The following is an 18,865-nucleotide window of genomic DNA, read 5'->3' as shown; positions in this document are numbered from 1 at the left end:
GCCTGTGGTGGTGGTGGTGGTTGCAATCCAGCACCTCTTAATTCTGTGGAAGTGGTGCCTCAAGATAAGTCAATAAAGCCATCAACTGTTTCTCCTTCCCACCAAGGACCTTAAATGAAGGAGGAAGTTTTTCCGTTCTGGAGTTTCTCCCTTGGGACAGATGGAGAAGTGTCCTGTTTGTGGTGTTGCCTCTTGGGTCAGGTGAGTGTGTGTCCTCCCCAGGGCTGTCCCTGAGGAATCTGGATGGTCTTGCATTGACTGTACCAGTGGTTTGGGACAGGAGAAGCTTTGCTGTCCCTGAGTAGGGCAAGAGAATGGGGAACCACGTCTCCAAATATTTTCAGGCTCTGTTTTTTTCCAGCTCGCTATCTTAGGGAAGGACAGAAATAGTGCTGCTATAAAGGCTCATTTTTCCTGTTTAAGCAGCTCTTCCCCTTCAGTGTCACCATCACTTGAGCAGTGTTTGAGTGTCACCAGGGTCCCTTGAGGAACTGACCTCCCCAGTCCTGACCACAGCCTGTGTCTAATCCTTTTCCCAGGCCAGAGTTGTTGTCAATTAAATACTGAAATGTTTGTCCCTGTAAAATGTGAACAAATCAGGATTAAGGGGTTGACCAGCTGATGCAATAGAAACCCTGCACATGAGCCAAGCACGTGTGTGGGGCTTGGGGCTGTGCCAGGACAGATGAGAACCATCAAGTGGAGTCATCCCAGAAGAAAAATGTCTCATGGAACCAGAATAAACCACCTCCCGCTGCCTCCTGACACCCTCCTTGTGTGTCAGAACCCACCAATCCTGCCTTTGCTGAAGGAGGGACTTGGGAATTCTTCATTACCTTCCCTTGAGCAGGTTCTTCCCAAGGCTGATGCCTTCCTTCTCTCTTCCACTTGGGGTGTTCACTGGTGATATTTGCTTTGTGAACATGGGATTCACATCTCAGCCTTGTCTGATGATCTGTTTTCTCCTGGACTCCCATCCTGCTCACTCCTCTCAAAAGTAAGTAGCTCCACAGTAATTCTGCTTTCCATGGATACAGAGTGTGCATTCCTGACTGGAATCTTTCCCATAGAACCACAGAATCTCCTGAGCTGGACGGGACCCACTGGGATCATCAAGGCCCTGCACAGGACACCCCAAGAATCCCAGCTGTCATGTGGTGGTTGAGCAGGGACTGGGAGAAAAAAATACCTGGAGCCTCAAAGGTAGAAATGATCAGCCCCAAAACACTGACTAAAGCACAAAAGAAACGCAGCAAAACCCCTCAATTGCCTTTTTATTTCTTGTAATTTGTGTTACATGCCTTGTGTTGCCCAAGGGAAGGACTTTAGGTGAGTTTCCTCTCTAAATCCACTTCTGAGGCAAATGAAATTTAAACTCTCTGCAGAGGTTGCCTGTGCTGCACTGCTGGGGCTCTCTGTGTTGGGATAGGAAAGTCTAAACCAGGAACAATGACTTCTGGATTTAATAATATTGGCGGGGTGGGGGTGTGTTGCAATATATTATATCCAGGAAATGCTGGCACGATCCTCTCTCATGTCACTGGTTCTGCTGCTGATCCCTGCCTGGTGCTCTGGGTCTCATCCAGAGCTGGACATCTGGATGATATGGATGTATATGGATTTATATGGATTCTTACTGATTTCCCCCCCCCCCCAAACAGCTTTTATTACATGAACCTGTTGGCTGGAATTCTTGTGCTCTGGAAAATGTCCTTCCCTGAGCTCGGAGGCAGGTGTGGGGTGGAAGCCTCGTGCTCACGTGGAAGCACAAAAGAAGGTTGTGGTGTGTGGGATACAAACAAAGGTAATTTGTTGCTCATCAGACGTTGATTTCTTAGGTGGCAAGCCCAGATCTGAGGGGAAGTGCAGGGATCAGAGATCTCAGGGAAAGGTTCTTCCCCCAGAGGCTGGTTGGGCACTGACCAGGCTCCCCAGGGCACCAAGGCTACCAGAGCTCCAGGAGGGTTTGGACAACGCTCTGAGGGACAGGGTGGGATTGTTGGGGTGTCTGTGCAGGGCCAGGGGTTGGACTGGATGGTTCTTGGGGGTCCCTTCCAGCTCAGGATATTCCTTGATTCCATTGCTCTGACCCATCTTTGTCCCAGGCTGGCGTTGGTGCTGCTGCTCAGCCTCACCCAGGCAGTGCAGGATGCTCCACACCACCCAACACTCCTGGGCCTTCTGGCAACCTGGACATTCCAAATGAAAAGCTGTCCTGATGATGGGCAGCTGTATAAGCTGAGAACTCGTGGTCCTTCTTCTCTTCATGGGTGTTTAGGTTGTTAAATCTTACCCCAGCTATGGAGTCTGAACATCCCAAATCCTGGGAACTCCCTCCCTGCAGATTGAACTGCTGGTCAAGGGAGACTGAAAGGAGAAAACATGGACCTTGTGCTTGGAGATTTCAAGGGAGAATGTGCAGTGAGACATCACTGTGTCTGCTCAGAAACAGTTTCTGTGAGTGTTATCCAGAGGTTTGCTGGGGGGGGATTTGGAAAGGAGGGTTCTGCTCTCATCATAAAATCAGCTGGATTTTAGCTAAACTTTAGAGACAAAGGAACAATGTTCTGGGCTTTTTTTTTTTGCTTTTTTTTTGCCTTTTTTTTTTATTTGTCTTGCCAAAACCTCACAGTTGGAGACGGTTTAAGCTGGAGTTTCCGTAGTGCTGCTTCTGATCCCTCCAAGGAAATCTGCGCAGTCATTTGGGCAATTGCACCTCTGGAATGTGTCAGAGATAAGAGAAGCTTGAGGTGCTTAAAGCATCTCCCCAAGTGTGTTACCACTGGGGTTTCCCTGTGGGCATGTCCCTCGGGAAGCAGGAGCTGCCATCAGCTCATTCCCTGGGATGGGGCTGTATCCAGCGTCTCTGTCCCTGTGGGAATCTGATGCTCATCAGAGTCATTTCCCTGCCCTGGGCTGTGATGTTGGCCAGGTTGCTGCAGCCTGTTTTGGTGACTGTATCACCTGGGTGTTGATTCCTGCTCCCAAAATCAGCCCGTGATCCCACAGCAGCTGGAGACCTCACACCTCCTGCTCCTGCTCCTCCCTGAGTGTGCGAGGGGCAGGTGGAGAATGGCCTTTAGACAAAATACCGAATTTCACTTGGGGGGGGAGGGATGGAGAGAAAGGGAACGTTATTATTGTTCTGTCTGGATGTTCTACCTCACTGAAGTCAGCCGGCGTGGTTGGAAATGCTGCTGGTCCTGCTGAGCAGCGGAGGGGCAGCGGCCTGTGGGATGAGGGAATGGGGAAGGGGCAGCGGCCTGTGGGGTGAGGGAATGGGGAAGGGGCAGCGGCCTGTGGGGTGAGGGAATGGGGAAGTGAGGCCGGAGAGAGGCAGGAAGCGGAACAGAGGGCTCTGCTTTCATTTTCTGAGCCGGCTTAGGAAGGAAGGGGCCGAGGAAGGGGCCACAACCCAGCGGCATCACGAGACTCGCTCTGCTCCGGGACCATGAGCACGGCGGGGCTGCTCGGAGGGGGCTTCTTTTGGGGTGTAAACCTGCCCCCTGCGTGTTGGTGTGAGGAGCAGTCGGCAGCATCGGTGTGGTGGGGACAGTTAAAGCTCTTGGTGAGGCCAAAACCCCCTCAGAGCCCTGCCAGGGTCTGTGCACAGTCCCTGCTGTGCTGGTGGTGCGAATCCCACCCAGGAGCCCTTTTAAAAGCCCTTAAGTAAAAAAAGAGAAATAATTCATCCCACATCGGGCTCCTGGGGCCATCCAGCAGGTATTGTCCCCAAAACCAGGTGTGACAGGGGCTGTGTGACGTCTCCACTGGGGCTGTGTGACACCTCCCTGCCCTGGAGGAGCTGCCTGGCTGTGGGTGCACCCCCAGAGCCCCAGAAGGGCTGTGCTGAGGGGGGAGCACCCCGGAGACCTGGGTTAACAACACATCCCTGGATGTGCCATCCCTTCCTCCTGTGGACTAACCATTCCCTGTCTCTCTCCCTCTTCCATCCTTATCTCCTGTTTCCATGGCTGTGTCTGGGTTCTCCCAGACAGGACGTGCTGGGTGCAGCTGATGGTATCAGTCAGTGCTGGCAAGGGGCTGTCACAGGCTGTTGCTCTGCTGTGGGGGCTCTGCAAAGCCAGATTTCTGTAGAATTTGAAAGACACGGGGTTCCTAAACACTTATTCTTTCAATCTGATCTTACAAACCCGTGGGTGGAGGAAGGAGGTAAATAATTAAAACCAGACTCACCCACTTTCCCTGGTTTTCCTGCGTTTGGCTCTCCTGCCTGGCAGGGCTTGCTGGGCTCATTAATTTGTGTGGACTGTGCTATCCAAAAATTGGACATGGGGTGGGTCCAAACCAGCCAGCCCAGTGCTGATGCCCCTCCTGCCCCTGGCAGAGCCACTGAGGAGAGACAGGGCACGATGGTCTCTGATGTGGAGGGGGACTGAGAGAGCCCTGAGCAGGGCCAAGGGCTGGATCCAACCCTGGGGGATCCGGGTGTGATGGGGGTGGTCTGGGCTCTGTGTGGAAGCTGGTGTGAGGTTACAGCTGAGCTGGGCTGGGCAGCTCACAGGGTAACACTGGGGTGCAATTTGAAATCCTGGGTTTGCTCCCCAAAGACTCGGGGGTCCCATGAGGGGCAGGCGCTTCTGGTCTGATCTCACGGGGGAGAGGGGCATGAAGAGAGAATGTTTTAGGTCTGGGGGCTGCACCTCTGTCACCTCTGACCCTTGTGGCCTGCAGGACCCCTCTGAAAAGAGGGGTGGGCTGCCTTCTTCCCTCCCTTCCCTCCTTTCCCTCCCTTCCCTCACCACCTCAGTCATAACATTACTCGCAAACACCCAGGAATAATTCCTTGATCCTGCATGGACAGAGGCTCTTTCCACAGCAACTGGGGCAGCAAGAGGGGGCCTGACCATTCCTCCCACCTCCCCAGACACCCTGGGAACACAGGACAGGACACAGGGAAGGCTCGGAAACCTTGTATTACAAAAATAAAAGAGCGCCTGGCGCAGTGTGAGGCAGAGCCGCCGCGAGGCTCCTGCAGAAAGTACCAGTGGAAGGCAAATATAAAAAAGACAGACACTGTTACACAGTCGCAGGGCAGCGTCCTGGGGGCTGAGCCACCCCAGCTGAACTGAGCTGATGTAAACCAAGGACCTTCGTTGTCCAGAGCCCCAGCAAGGCGGGATGGGGTGGCAGGAGCTCTGCTGGGACTCACAAGCTGGTTAAGCCCCCAGATCATCTTCTCCACGGTGACAGACCGGCAATGGATGAACAGGGTTGGGGGTCCCAGGGGGGTGGGGAGGGGTTGGCAAGTGCTTCTGGTCTGATCTCATGGGGGAGAGGGGCCTGAGGAGAGAGAGCTTCAGGTCTGGGGGCTGCACCCCGTCACTTCTGCCCTGTCCTTGTGACCCGCAGGACCCCTCTGAGCACCCTCAAAGCAGAGTGGGCTGCCCCCCTGCCCTGCCCTGCCCTCCCCTCCCGCAGGTCCTGCTTTACATCAGCTCAGTCAGTGCTGGCTCAGCCCTGGGCTCCAGGGGGTGGGTGGGCTGGCCCCGCTCACGCCGACTTGGTGCCACTCTCCACCTCCTTGTGCACCCACAGCTCCTTGTGCTGCTTGCGCCCGAAGCCCTCGTCGTAGTTGCCTTTACTCTTGAAGAGCTGCTGGAAGTGGGGCTTGCAGTAGAACTCCCCGTGGAGGGCGGCGTAGCTGCCCAGGCTGCGGAGGGAGGGCAGGGTTAGGTGGGCTCGGGGATCTGGGGCTGGGGGACACCAGGATAGGGCAGGAAGGAGGAAGGAAGGGGCAGGAGGAGACCCTTAGACAGGGCAAACTTCTCTCTCCAGCCAGTGCAGGCTGTTGGGGGCTATGAGCAGGTCTGTAGAGGGGGGGGTCTCCAGGGAGCTCAGCCTTGGCTCTGAGTGCTCTGGGAGGAGGCTCCGGCTCAGCTCCGTGTTCCCCTGGGGCTGCTCTCGAGGGGAAGCATCTCTCCTTCCATGCCAGGTGGGATTTAGCTGAGACTTGGGAGCAGGTGGGCAGATAAAGGTTTCTTTGCTGCCATGAGTGGGCTGGGGGGTCTTCGGGCACCACCCAAGCGAGGGGCTGTGATGGGTGAGGGGGTGGGTGCAGTGTTGGGAAGGGTTTCCCCCACCCAGGCCCAGCAGAGCTGTGGTGACACCTGTCCCAGCACAGGCCCCAGCCCGGCTCACCTGAGCTTGGTGTGGCAGTGCTTGCAGCAGAAGCAGGAGTTGTGGAAGACGAACTTGTCGGCCACCAGCCGCTCCATGGGGTACACGGTTTTCTGGCAGGCAGTGCACATCTCCTTCACCTGAGCCTTCAGGCTGAACGACTGGGCAAGGGGACACCAAAGGGAGACACGGGATGAGGAAGGAGCGTGGGATTCCCCGTGCCTGGCTCCCATCACAGCCCTCTTCCCTGGTATTTGTGCTGCCACTCACTGGAGCGTTGGTGAGCGTGAAGCAGCCTCACCTCCCCCCTCCCTGGGCCACCCCACTGATGCTGGGCTGGACTGGTGCTTGGGCCTGGGGTGTTTGGTCCTTCTCCCCTTGCCATGAATCAGTAGGATGAGGCACTGACAGAGAAGCTGTGGCTGCCCCATCCCTGGAAGTGTCCAAGGCCAGCTTGGACGGGGCTTGGAGCAACCAGGGATAGCGGAAGGTGCTTTTCCCATGGCAGGGGGTGGAACTGGATGATCTTTAAGGTCCCTTCCAACCCAAACCACTCGATATGACGTGGTAAATCCCAGGTACCTTGGAGCGCTGCACTGTGCTGCCTCCTGAGCTGCTCTTTGCCTCCTGAAAAGGGAAGGAGAAGAGAAATCAAAATGAGAGCTTGGCCTGACATTGAGCTGTGCTTGAGGAGGAGGGGAGGAGGATTGGCACAGGCAGCTGCTCTGCAGGACCCCGGGGCACACCAGCCCCTGTCACAGCGTGGTGACCGTCCCTGAACTCACTTGCCCAGAGGCCACGACATCTGTCAGGTCCTGGCGTGTGTTACTGCCTGTGCTGTGGTGCTTTTCCCAAAGAGAAAAGGAGGAGAGGGAAATGGAGAAAGAAGGGAAAACGTGGACATTTTGCAGAGAAGGAATGGAGCACCAGGCAGCTGTGGAACTTCCAGGGGCAGAGCAGCCCTTATCCAGCAAGATCACGGCACAGCTCTGTATTTTCCATGGCCAGGTACAGCAGAGCTGTTTTGTGGTGGCAGCAGCACCCACACATGGAGCCAGGAGATGTCACAGCATGGGCATTGCAGGGTAAGAACTGTCCCCTGCTGAGCAGCTCTCACCAGCTGCAGGCACTGATCCCTGTCCTGGGCCACCCAGTGCCACCACCCCGCACATCCTGGGATTCACATCCTCCCTCAGGAATAACAACAGCACAGCTGCCACATCCCTGGGGATAGCAAGGGCCTGTGGCAGGCAGAGAGGGTGAAAGGATTTGCTGAGCTGCTGCAGACAAGCCCTTGGCAAAACCCCTCTGTGACCTGCTCTGGCAAATCCTCACCTGTGGCTGATGCACCTACCAACAGCAGCTCTGCTCCCAGGTGCTGCTCCTGCTCCTTCCAGCCAACACCTACCCCCGGGCTGCAGGGGGATGATTAACTCCTCTTGCTGGGGGTGCCCAGGGCTCCAGCAGTGCTGCCATATGGCCTTGCCTGGGCTCAGGGGGTGGTGCCCTGCCTGTTCCCCCAGGAGCCCCTCGCTCTCCTGGAGCTCTGGTGCTGTTCCCCCTCAGTGGATGTTTTGTTTTGCAGTTTCCCTGCCCTGTTCCCAGCCCCTCACGCTGCTGCTGCTGTGCAGGAAATGCCCCCGAGGCCCTGCAGGCTCAGGGGGGTGCGGGGAGGGCAGAGGGGCAGCGAGTGAGGGCAGAACTGAGGATGTGCTTCATGGGGTCTGCAGCTTGTGGGGGGCAGATGCTGCTCCAGCACCAGGGCAGAGAGACCCAAACGCTGAGGTGCCCTGGGATTTCAGGGCAGGGTCTTGGTAAACACTCCTTCATCTGCAGCTGCAACAGCTCCTCTCTTCCCAAATCCCCCTCGCTCCCCTCCTCACCCTCCCCACGCCCACTGCACAGGTCCCGACAGCCCCCTGGGAGTGTTTCACCCGCCTTTGCACTCATGGAAATTCTCCCTCCTTCCTTCAAACTGTCAGGATCAAAGGGGCCATCACACTTCAGCAGGTCACCCTCAGGGCTGGCTCACCCTCTGCACTGCTTGTTCCCAGGGTCGGGGCACTGTGACCCCAGGATGTCACCCCAGGACATCTCCCCGCTGTCCTTGTCCTTGCCCTCGCTGCTCTTTGGCCCTGCCTGGCCAGTGCTGCCCCTCTCTGCCCCCAAGCTGATCCCCCACCCACCCCCCGTTCCTCCCTCTCTGCCCTTCCCCATCGTTCCTCCTTTGTATTTTTGGAAACAGTTTGTCTGAGAGACGCACAGGAAACTCTCCCCTGGCTGAGCTGCCTCCTCAGACGTTTCCCAGCTGCTCTCCCTGACTCAGGTCAGGGACGTGATTTTCCTCTCCCTTCCACGAGGCTGGAAGCAGGAGCCAAAGTCAACAGTGGGACACGGGCAGCGGGGAGGCTCCGGCCGTGTAAAACCAGTTGCATCCCCTGGCAGTGGCAGAACAACCGCGGGTGCTCTCCCGGGGTCAGGATTTAATGCGCTGTTTCCAGGCTCAGCTGAGCCAGAGCTGAGGAAAACGCTGCCTCTCTGGAGCTGGGATACATCCGTTCCCAAGGCTGCAGCAATCCACCGCGGCTCGTCACTTCTCGGCAGCCTCCTGGCTCGGGGCAGGCTCTCCATCTATCCCGTATCTGATCTATCTCCCCTCGGGGAAGGGCCGTATCCTGTCCCAGCAGGAGATGTTCTTGAGCCTTTATGTTTTTCCACCTCCGATCGCTCCGGTCCTAAGCAGCTCGAACGCTCTCAATTGTGATCACGGAAAGCCATGGAAACACAAACAAACAGAGGCAACTGGAGATGGGAGCGGGGTGAGAGCTCTGGATGGACCCGAGCCTGGGCGCCGGAGTGCTCAGCAAACAGCACCTTCTGCTGGAACATTCCTATCCCCAGCTCTGCTGTTTGAGCAGCAGTGACTGTGCCTTTGATCACCCTGAAATGTCAGGCCTTCTGTACACAACCCTCCCTCCCTGAGAACCAAAACTGGGGTGCAATTCCCACACGAACCGCGGGATCTACGTACGTGGGCTGGGGGTGGGCTGGCGGCTCCCGTGGCCTGGAACATGGTTCCTTCCCCTCCTCCGTCTGATTAGTCCTGAGCTTGAAGTCTGTGGGTCGATGTTCCCTGGGTAAGACAGCCTTTTTGCAACACCTGGAAGGAAATGTCAACAGCAGCGGGGTTGGTTTCATCACCCCAAACCCAGCAGCTCTGCAGGAGGTGGTGTGTGCTCGGCTCTCTCAGAGCAGCCTCGTTGGTCTGAGAGATTCCTGAGGGAGCCAAGAGGTTCAGGCACACCAGGCTGGACCAACAGACAGGAGATGCAGGTCTGGAACACTGTGATAGGGAGCTGGAGAGTCTGGGACTCTGAGCACCCTGGTCTGGTGTCCCTGCCCATGGCAGGAGGGTGGAATGAGATGAGTTTTAAGGTTCCTTCCAACCCAAACCAGCCTGGGATTCTGTGATCTGGGGCACTGAGCTCAGTAGCTCCAGTCCTCTAATCCCATACAAAGATAATCCCATACAAAGATCCTGGGCTGGGATGGGAGAGGACTGCTGGGAACATGAGCAGAAGGTGATGTGATGGCTTCTGCTCCAAACCCACATGTGGAGGCAGCTGCCAGGCAATGTCCAAGCCAAGGGAGCAAAACCAATGCCCCGTGTTTCACTGATGCAGCCACTGAAGGACTGGTGTTGCTGGAGGAAGGACTGTGATTTTAGTCTAATTTTAGCCCAGAAAAGTCTCTCTGATCACAGCTCAGCAGAGCGAGTGATGGGGATTTTGTCTTCTCTGGGGAGCCCACGTCACCCTCAGGCTGAGCCCTGTGAGCTGTGGCCTCGTGTGATGAGCTGAGTGCCCGGGAGGATGGGGCTGACAGGGACCAGCACAGGAAAAAAACCACCAGCACTGCAAATCACCCCTTTTGGTAAAAAACAGCTGAAAAGGCACTGACAGCTCCTCAGGGGTTTTTCCCCACCACACTTTACCTTCAAAGCACCCGTGAAAGATCAGCCCTGGTTTGCATAGACGGCACTGAACTGAGGGGTTGAGCGAAGAGAGGAGCAGAGCAGGGAGGAGGAGGGCGAAGGGGCAGCTCTGCAACGATGGGGATGAGCTGGGGGATGGAAAACCAGCACCACCCCTCCTGCCTGAGGCTGCTCTCATCTCCTGCTGAACCCCCTCGGCCTCATATTGTCACCTCAAAAACTTTCCTGCTGCCCTGAGAGAGCCCCGAGGGCAGAGACATGCCAGGGTGAAGGGCTGGGGGCAGGGGTGTCTCCTCAATGCCCACCTCACTGGGACATTTGCAGACATGCCCTGGGTTTTGGGGGCTCTTTGGCTGCCAAACAGCCGACACCAGGCTCGTGTTACAGCCAGCAAAGCACCCAGAACTCGTGGCTGCTTTCAGAGTTGAGAGACCTCTGCCCCAGGTCCTGGGGGTGCACAGCCCTCATCACAAACACTTCTCAGCCCCATCTGAGGCATGGCTCTGTTTTACCCAGATCATTTCCCGTCCCTCTGCGGTTTACTTGTTATTTCCTGCCCTCCCAGCTCGCTCACAGGCAGCTGCTGCCGAACCCAGAGTCTGCTGGGGCCAGTGCCCAAACCCACAGCCCCTCTCTGCCCCCGTTCCCTGGGACAGGACCTTCCCTTCATGACCCCGGGGTCTGTCAGGTGCCTGCAGCCCAGCTCAGGCCAGAGGGAACCTGAGGAACCCAGAGAACCTGCTGTCCCCACCTCATACACGCCTCTGGCACAGATGCACAACCCTCCCCCTTCCCACCTGCCTTTCACCTTCACCCCAAACTTTGGCACAAATGTTTGTCCTCCCCCTGCTTCCCTTCCTCCTCCCTCGCAGCTCATCTTCCTCCCCCACCCCAGCCACCTCCTGCCCCTCAGTTTTCCCAGTCCTTTCATCATCCCCCTCTTGCCCTTCCCCACAACCTGGGCCAGTGGAAGGTGTCCCTGCCCAGGGCAGGGGGTTGGAACGAGATGAGCTTTGAGGTCCCTTCCAACCCAAACCACTCTGTGATTCTGTGATAACCACACGGTTTCTTTCACCTACTATTTGTTTCTTTGCTTCTCATTCCCCCAAACTCTGTCCCCTCCAATTCCTCCCCACTTAGCCTACCCCATGGCTTGATGTTCTCCATCCAGCCCCGTCCTCCATCCTCTCCACATCCCCTCTGCCCTCCACTCACATACCCTCTTGTGCCCACGCTCTCCCCGCCGCTGTCTCTCAGCTCAGGGTGCAGAGAGTCCCTTCAGGCACAGGAGCAGGAGTTACTAAACCTCCTTCCTGCTGAAGGGCAGGAGGCAAGAGCAGAAATCTCGAAGGGGAAGGGTGTGCTGAAGCGATAAGGGAACCAGAACAAGTGAGACGCTGCAGGAGGGTTTCTAGGAGGCTCTCAGCTGCTCTCATCGTACTTCCAAGGAGCGCAGGATGGGATTTGAGCCCAAGGCAGCCAACACCAGCCTGATGAGTGGAAGAATGCTGTGGCACAGGCTTTGCTTAAAGACACACTGCCACACTGACATTGCAAAGCCCTCACAGTGGCTCGGGCAGCCCTCGGGGCTGTGCTGTGAGGAGCACAGAGGGCACCTCTGACAAAGCCAGAAAGCCAAGGCCAAGGCTCCAGGGTGGAGGTCAGCACCATGACTAGACCTGCCTGTTCCAAACCTCTGTTCCCTAAAGCCCTTGGCCACTTATGCAGCCTGGGAAGAGCAGGAGTGAGGACTGTGCCCTCCTGGAAACGCCACCAGCTTCAGGTATTTGGCTCAGGACAAGGTGAGAACACCTTTGCCTTCCAGCCTCTGTTCTTCCTGCCCCTCCTGGGAGCGACTGACGGCTGGTGTGGACTATAAAACATCTTTCCAGGGGACTTGGGCTCGTGCCACCTACCCGGGGTGATGGAGCAGCTCCTGCTGGGAACACTGATGGGCACAGCACGGCAGACCCAGGGAGGTGGATCTTGGTGTGGCACCACAGCCAGTGGGATGCACTGACCTGCCAGTTCTGCTGCCCAGGTCACCACCAGCAGCTGCTGGTCCTGCTCTGGGGGCTTTTTGGGTGATCTCAGCGAGCTGGTGTTTGAGTCAGGACCTCAGGGTTGGAATTTGTCCATCATCCAGAGGGGAGATGTGCCTGCTGCCGTGTGGAGCAGCTGGAGCAGTGCTCGGCTGCCTTTTAGCTCCGAGCAGGAACAGTTTGGAGGGAGGAAGGCAACATCCCTCCCAGAAGCTGCTCGATCACAGAGCTGTTCCCTAACAGCCCCCTCTCCATGCCCTCTCACCCTCCTGCCCGACCCTGGGGCAGATGCAGGGAGAGGGAACATCTGGGGTGGCCCCTCAAGGGAACTCCTCAATCACAACGTGCCTAAAAAGGATCACGTTTCCCACAGCCAGGACGGGTGCAGGGAGTCTTTCCCTCCTTCTCCTCTCCAGTGGGGTCATCCTGGCTACCCCCACTGCTGATCCAGCTGCCCCATTGCCCTTCCAGCAGCTCCCAGTGGGCCCCAGCCCCGCGCTGGCCGTGGCTCTCCAGGAGCCGCGGAGTTTCCGGCCCAGGGAAGCAGCAGCGTGACTGCGGAGGGCCAGAGGCCCCTCTCTGCCATCTGGTTCCCATTACAGCCCTGGGAAGGGCGTGTTTCCTGCAGGGATCACTCCCCCACGGCAGGGGCTTTCCCAAAGGCGAAGCACAGCGTGGGGGATCCGGGCCCCTTCCTCCTCCATCCCCCGAGGACATGGAGTGTCCCCAGTAGCACAGCGAGGGAAGGGCAGGGGCTCGACACCTTGGAGGGGCTGTCAGGGCTTTCCCCCAGGAAATACGGGCTGTGGGGATGGATGTGGGGCTGGATGTGCCCCAGATCACGTGCAGGATTAGTGAAACCCACGCACACAGCACAGCACTGACCCTGCAGCTCCACGGCCAGCCCAGCCCATCGTCCCTCTCAGCAGGACAGTGAGAGCAGGAGGTGAAGAGGAGGTGGAAAAGCCTGTCCCCAGAGCCTGGGAATCACCCAGCTCACTGCCCATCTGCAGCCTTGGGGGTCTCATGGTTGACCCACACCATGAAACAAAGTGTGCGAAGAGCCAGCATCAAGGAGAGTGCCAGAACCGGGCACAGCAGTGCCAGGGAAGGGGCACAGTGGGATGATGGAGCCAGCCCCGTGGTCACGGCTCCAGCTTCAGCCATGGAAGCCCTTCATTCAGCTGCAGGTCTTGGCTCTTGCATGGCTTTGAGCCAACCACTTGACCTCCCCAGTATTCGGGACCAGGGCAGGTCCCTGCTGGGTTGGCACAGGGTGGAGGACCCCAGGGAGGAGCATTTGGACATTCTGGGATTGCCACGACCCTGCTCATCCCATCTCTGGGGGGTGGGCCCATCCCTGCACCCCAGGGCCCAGCGCTCCCTTCCACCATCCCGCTCCTCTAATCCCCTTTCCAGCCACGTCCTGTGCCAGGGCTGCCTCTTGAAAGGCTGCCAGTGGGCAGGAAATCTGCAGCCCAAATGCTGAGGGATGCTGACAAGGAATAGTTGTGGGGAGGAACAGGGCTGCCTTTGTCAGGGCAACAATGGGGGACCCGCACGGGCGAGGGGGGAGCCGAGGGAAGCCCCTGCCCACCCGCTCCCCTCTCCCACCTTCACCCCTGCCCTGGCTGCCCTCCCCTGAGGAGGAGCTGGAAGGACCAGGGCCAGGGGGACTGGGCTGGTCCCCTGCCCCTGCCTCCCAGCGAGGGGGCAGATGTGCCAGGAGGATGCTGCAGGGATTCACTGGCTTTCCAGAAGCAGAAACTGAGGCACTGAGCAGTTCCTTCCTGGGATCATGGCCATGTTTAATGGCATCCATTAAAAATCACGGTCTGAAGGGAGTGTCTGCTCCCTGGGAGCTCCTGTCTCTCTAGGAGCTCAGATAAAGCAGAGAAACACTGCTGGGGGGTGGATGAGAAGAGCCTTTTCCAGGCAGAGACAAATCCTCAGTAGTGCCAGAATGAAAACTGCAGGTTGAGAGGTTCAGGCTGGACATGAGGCAGAAGTGCTTCCCTGAGAGAAACCTTGGGAGCTCTGCAGAGTGGCACTAATGAGGTGCAATATAGACCTGGTGCACACAAGCACAGTAGGCAAACAGCAGTTCATGCTCCTTCCCTTCCCCTTTTCAGCTTTTCCATTATCTCTTCCATAAACCACCTGTAAAACTTTACCTCCTGGTTTCCTACATAAATGCACATCCATTTACCATTATACATTATGCCTCCAGTTCTTCTTCCACCATATATTTGCCTCTCAGTGGATTTGTGATGATAAATCACATTCCTTATCAGTTTTTTTTTTTTTAGCAGGAGAAGCCAATCCCTTTTAACCTGTTCTCTGTCCCCACTCTGGTGGCCTGACACCAGCAGGTGAGCTGACCTGGCTTCTCCACACTGTGGGAGATCTCAAACCTCAGAATTCTGGTACAAAACTCCCCTGAAAACATCTGGCCTGATGTGTCCTTACACTGTGGAAGGATCCAGGTGTCCTCCTTCCACTTGGTTCTCTTTTCCCTGTCCTCTCTCCACCTAAAATAACCATTTCCTTGGGGCACTGTATCATGAGGCCCTGTTGTTTCACAAGTCATTTATCATATCCAAGGAAGACACTGAGCCAACGTGACATGATCTGTGTAAAAACCACCCAGCACTTCATTCTGCTTCCCAACAGCATGTCTTTGATTACTCTTCCAGGACCTGTTCTAGAAACCAACCTTTCCTTGTACTCCAATCAATGGATCTGTAATTGCCTGTAATTTCCTCTCTCCTCAAACACAACCCGTCAATGTTCTGTTGGCTGATTTCCTCTCCTGGAATATCACCTGTTACCCACCAGACTTTGGACTGGCATTTCCTGCAGTGGAGTCCCCATCCCTGGAGGGATTTAAAGCCCTGTGGATGTGGCACCTGGGGACGTGGGTTAGTGCTGGGGGAACGGTTGGACTCGGTGATCTTGGAGGGCTTTTCCAACCTTGATTTTGGGGGGTGAGCCCATCTCTTGAACCCTGAGAGATCCCCCCCAAGAGCTTTTGCTGTTTCACCACCTGCAGATGCAGCAAGAGCAAGAGTGAGGCCTGTTCCAGGCACCCCAAAACACAGCACAGCCCCTTTCCACAGTCCCTGCCTCCACACAACCCCTACAAGAGCTGCTCTTTGCTGCCCAAATGCAGACTGTGTAATTAAAAAAGCCACCAAAATCATATTTATAGTTAAATCTCTCCACAGATCATTCTTTGTGAGCTGCCCTATTTCCAGCCTTCACCTCCATCCTCCCTTTTAGGATCCAATACACCACCCAGCCCAGTGTAGGACCTGGTGCTCTGAAATTCATGGCACACATTCCAGTGTGCTGGGAAAAGCAGTCCCTGGAGAGGCACATCAGAGGGTGCTGAGGCACCTTGTGTCTGAAAACCCTGAGCTGGCCATATGGAGAGGGTTATGGGCACACCAGAGGAGTGAGAAATATGTCTAAAGTGTGCTTAACATTGATATTGCAATAATCCCTTCACCCAGATTTAATGTTTTCCATCTCGGAGCTTTGGCTAGCAGCGAGGTAAGCACAGCAACCCCCCCAGATGGCTCATAAAAATGACTTAACTGGGAAGGAAAAGGCAGAAGGCACCTCTGGGGGGGACATGGCAGCTGCCTGGCAATGGCCAACAACCCTGCAAGGGCTGAGGGTGAGAGAAAAGGAAAATAAAAACTCCACCACCACGCAGGACCGGGGGGTTGTTGAAGCCTCACAGAATTGACCAACCGAAGGAAACCAGAAGAGGAACTCCCTTCCCTAATGAGAAGTCTCGTGGGATTTTTTGTCGACCAAAAAAGGTCAGGAACCCAGTTTTGAGCTGAAAAAAAAAAAAAAAAAAGAAGATGCATCCAGTCACTTTGCAAAGCCCACAAGGTTGGTTCTGACAGGCCCTCACTTCGGAACTGGGAATTCGCTTCTCCCATTTAGAAAAGGACACGAGCACTGGGGCTGTTTCAGACTAAGCTTGGTCGGTTGCTCTGCAATTATTTTGTAATCTCTGTTAATAATTCTGCAGATGTGCTACTCCTGGCCTTAAATACACGACAGCTCAGCTGAGGCACCAGATGTCTTCCCTGCGAGAGCCCTCACACGACGCCTTCGGTGGACAAAGCACGATTTTCAAGGCTGAATTATCACGTTTTTTCGAAACCAATGGTCGCCCCATGAACAAAAATCAGCAGAAAATTGATCATAAATGTGATCTGCAAGGTAGCTTAGCTGGTTTCAAGTGATCCAAGGGGATTAGACAGATCAGACTGGCTTGAAACACGGTAGTTACAGCACCAAACCGGGACTTGGGAGAGCTGGGCTTGATTCCCAACTCTGCTGCTAATTTTTTGGGTGGCAGTGGACAATTAATTTCATTTTTGCTGTTCCCTTTTCTCCCCTCCCCAGCAAAAACAGAGCTGCTCTCCTTTGTGAAGCCCTGGGAGATCCCTGGCTGTTAAGGGTTATGTCAGAGCTCGGGGCATTTGTGTTGTTATTAAATCTCACAGTCATGCAACAGCCTCCCCAGGGAAGTGATGAAAGACCTGTCGCTGGAAAGGTTTGCATCCAGGCTGGATGAGGCGGTAGGAGACACACCATCGGGAATTAGCAGGCATTAACGAAGGGGGGATAAGGGAGTCGGGATCTAACAGGTTTTTCTTCCATCTCTGCTCTTTCTGATCAGCTTAATAAAATGGATCTGTCCAGCCCCCCTCCGGCATGTGCTGCAGCACACAACAAAGAGGGAATTACAGCCCGAACGGGGAGGGGGAGCCCCGAAATTTGCACCCCCAGACACCCCTTGCCGCGGATCCAGCCAGCAAAGGCCTCTGCTCGATCCGGAGGGGACCAGCCCCTCGCCCCCCGGCTCACACCGGGCACGGAGCCTCCCCCCCCCTCCCACAGCATCGCCCCCCAACAGGCCCCCGGAGCTCCGGCAGCACCTCTTTGGCCCCACCTGACCCCTGCCCAGAACAGCCCCCCTTGAGACCCCCCCCCAAACCTGCCTCCCGCGACCCCCTCGGCCGAGTCTCCTCCCAGAGCGGAAAGTTCCCGGAGGTCCCGGATGGTTCCTCCTCCTCCCGGGGGGCTGCCCGGGGCCGGGGGGGAACGAACCCCCATCTCCCGGGTGGCTCCAGCGGTGCCGCTTCCCGGGGTTCTCTCCTGCCTTTGCATCCCTCCCTCCTCTCCATCCCTTTCTCCCCGGCCGCCCGCCGATCGCTCTCATCCCTCCCCACCCCCGAGCCCCCCGCGGTGGGCAGCGAGCCCGGGGATGGGCGAGCCCCCCGTTTCCCATTTCCAGGGACCATCATTGTCTCCCGCCGGCTCTCCCGCCGCCTCCCCGTCGCGTTGTTCTCCCGGAGCCCGGGCTCACCGTACGCCTGGGGGATGCCGAGCGGGGGGCTCAGGGGGTCGGGGGGGTCCGTGCCGGTGCCGGGGGGCTCTGGCCGCCCCTCTCCCGCCGCAGGGGCCGGGGCTGTGGGAGCGGGAGCCGCTTCCTGCGCGCTCCCACCGCCGCCTCGCAGCCCTTTTTATCGCGGGGCCGCGGCAGCGATTGGCTCCCGGCGCCGAACCGTCTCCCAGCCGCTCGCTCCTTTGTGTGCAGCCAACCTCTAACCCCAAACCTTCCCCAGCCCCTCTCCCCCCGGCTCCCTCTCCCCGGACCCCCGCGGCCCCTCCCCGGCTCAGCGCTTGCCGACCCCCCGAGCGTCTCTTTCCGCTTTCTGGCAGCGTGGGTGTAATTACCCCCCCCGCCGTAATTAGCTTTTCCATCCTCTCCCCCTCCCTCCAGATTGGCTTCGCTCCAGACTTTGGACGCGGCCTTGGGCTCACCCACCCGCTCATGGAAGGTTTCCCGCGAGCATCCCAAAGGATCCGTCCCTCCGGGGTCTGTGAAAGCCGAATTCTGCCCACCCTGCAACACACGCACCCCCCCTCAACAAACTGTTTGCAGAGGAAGAATCTTATCAGGCAGCTGCAGAAAAGGGGAATCCCATTGCTCCCCACTTCTCACCTCCCAGGGGAGCAGAGCTGAGCGGTGATGGCTTCAGAAATCCGGGTTTTATTCCATGGACAGCTGGCGTGGAGCGTGGGAGCGGGGCCGTGTAAGGTGGGCGGCAGATCTGCCAGGGCAGGGTCTCATGGAGCGAGCAAAAGCACTGCCTGGACCACGAAGGCAGCTTCCCCTGGGGTTTGGAGGGCTGGGATTTCCCCAGGAACAAGGCAAAACATCAGGAATAAATAGGTTAAATATTAATAGTTAAAACCTGGAGGGAACTTGGGGGTGGTTTCACGGCGGCCAAGGAAGCCGGGATGGACCTGAGCCAGCAGAGAGGCAGCGGGAACCTGTAGCTCTGAGGGCTTCACCTTAACCTCCCAAACCCATTCAGAGGGGGATCCATGAAGGAAAATAGGCAGTGGAGAGGTGGGAATAGCTTTGATAATGATGATGCAGGAGCAAATATTCTTGTTTGGCTCCCAAACACAGCGTGGAAAGAGCCAAAGCCGGCTGGAGGTGGCCCAAAGTCTGAACCCAGAGGCAGAGCCAGGTGCTTTGTGTGCAGTTTGCCTGTAACTCCCTGTACAAAAAAACACAATCAAGGATTTTATGGAAGTGTTTACTGGACAAGGAGACAGCAGCGATATGATTTACCACGTCTGCCACTCT

At 56.7% G+C, this 18,865-nt stretch overlaps 1 protein-coding gene across 3 annotated transcripts; it reads right to left on the bottom strand.

Moving 5' to 3' along the window:
- Positions 1–4,919: 4,919 nt before the first annotated feature.
- On the bottom strand, positions 4,920–18,280 carry LIMD2 (LIM domain containing 2). 3 transcript variants are annotated; one of them, XM_027748165.2, is made up of 5 exons: positions 18,212–18,280; positions 9,173–9,301; positions 6,724–6,768; positions 6,163–6,302; positions 4,920–5,674 (listed from the first exon to the last, which is right to left on the bottom strand). In XM_027748165.2, the coding sequence occupies exons 2-5, from the start codon at positions 9,212–9,214 to the stop codon at positions 5,515–5,517; spliced, it is 387 nt and encodes a 128-aa protein (XP_027603966.1). In that variant the 5' UTR covers positions 9,215–9,301; positions 18,212–18,280; the 3' UTR covers positions 4,920–5,514. The 3 variants fall into 3 exon arrangements, with proteins under 3 accessions (XP_027603966.1, XP_027603957.1, XP_027603940.1); XM_027748156.2 differs by lacking the exon at positions 18,212–18,280 and adding an exon at positions 18,035–18,061; XM_027748139.2 differs by lacking the exon at positions 18,212–18,280 and adding an exon at positions 17,573–17,770.
- Positions 18,281–18,865: the final 585 nt, after the last annotated feature.

Source organism: Pipra filicauda, unplaced genomic scaffold (genome assembly GCF_003945595.2).
Source record: "Pipra filicauda isolate LSUMZ 115617 unplaced genomic scaffold, ASM394559v2 scaffold193_size2426894_pilon, whole genome shotgun sequence".
NCBI classification, from domain to species: Eukaryota; Metazoa; Chordata; class Aves; order Passeriformes; family Pipridae; genus Pipra; species Pipra filicauda.
This window is presented reverse-complemented; position numbering and strand designations above follow the sequence as displayed.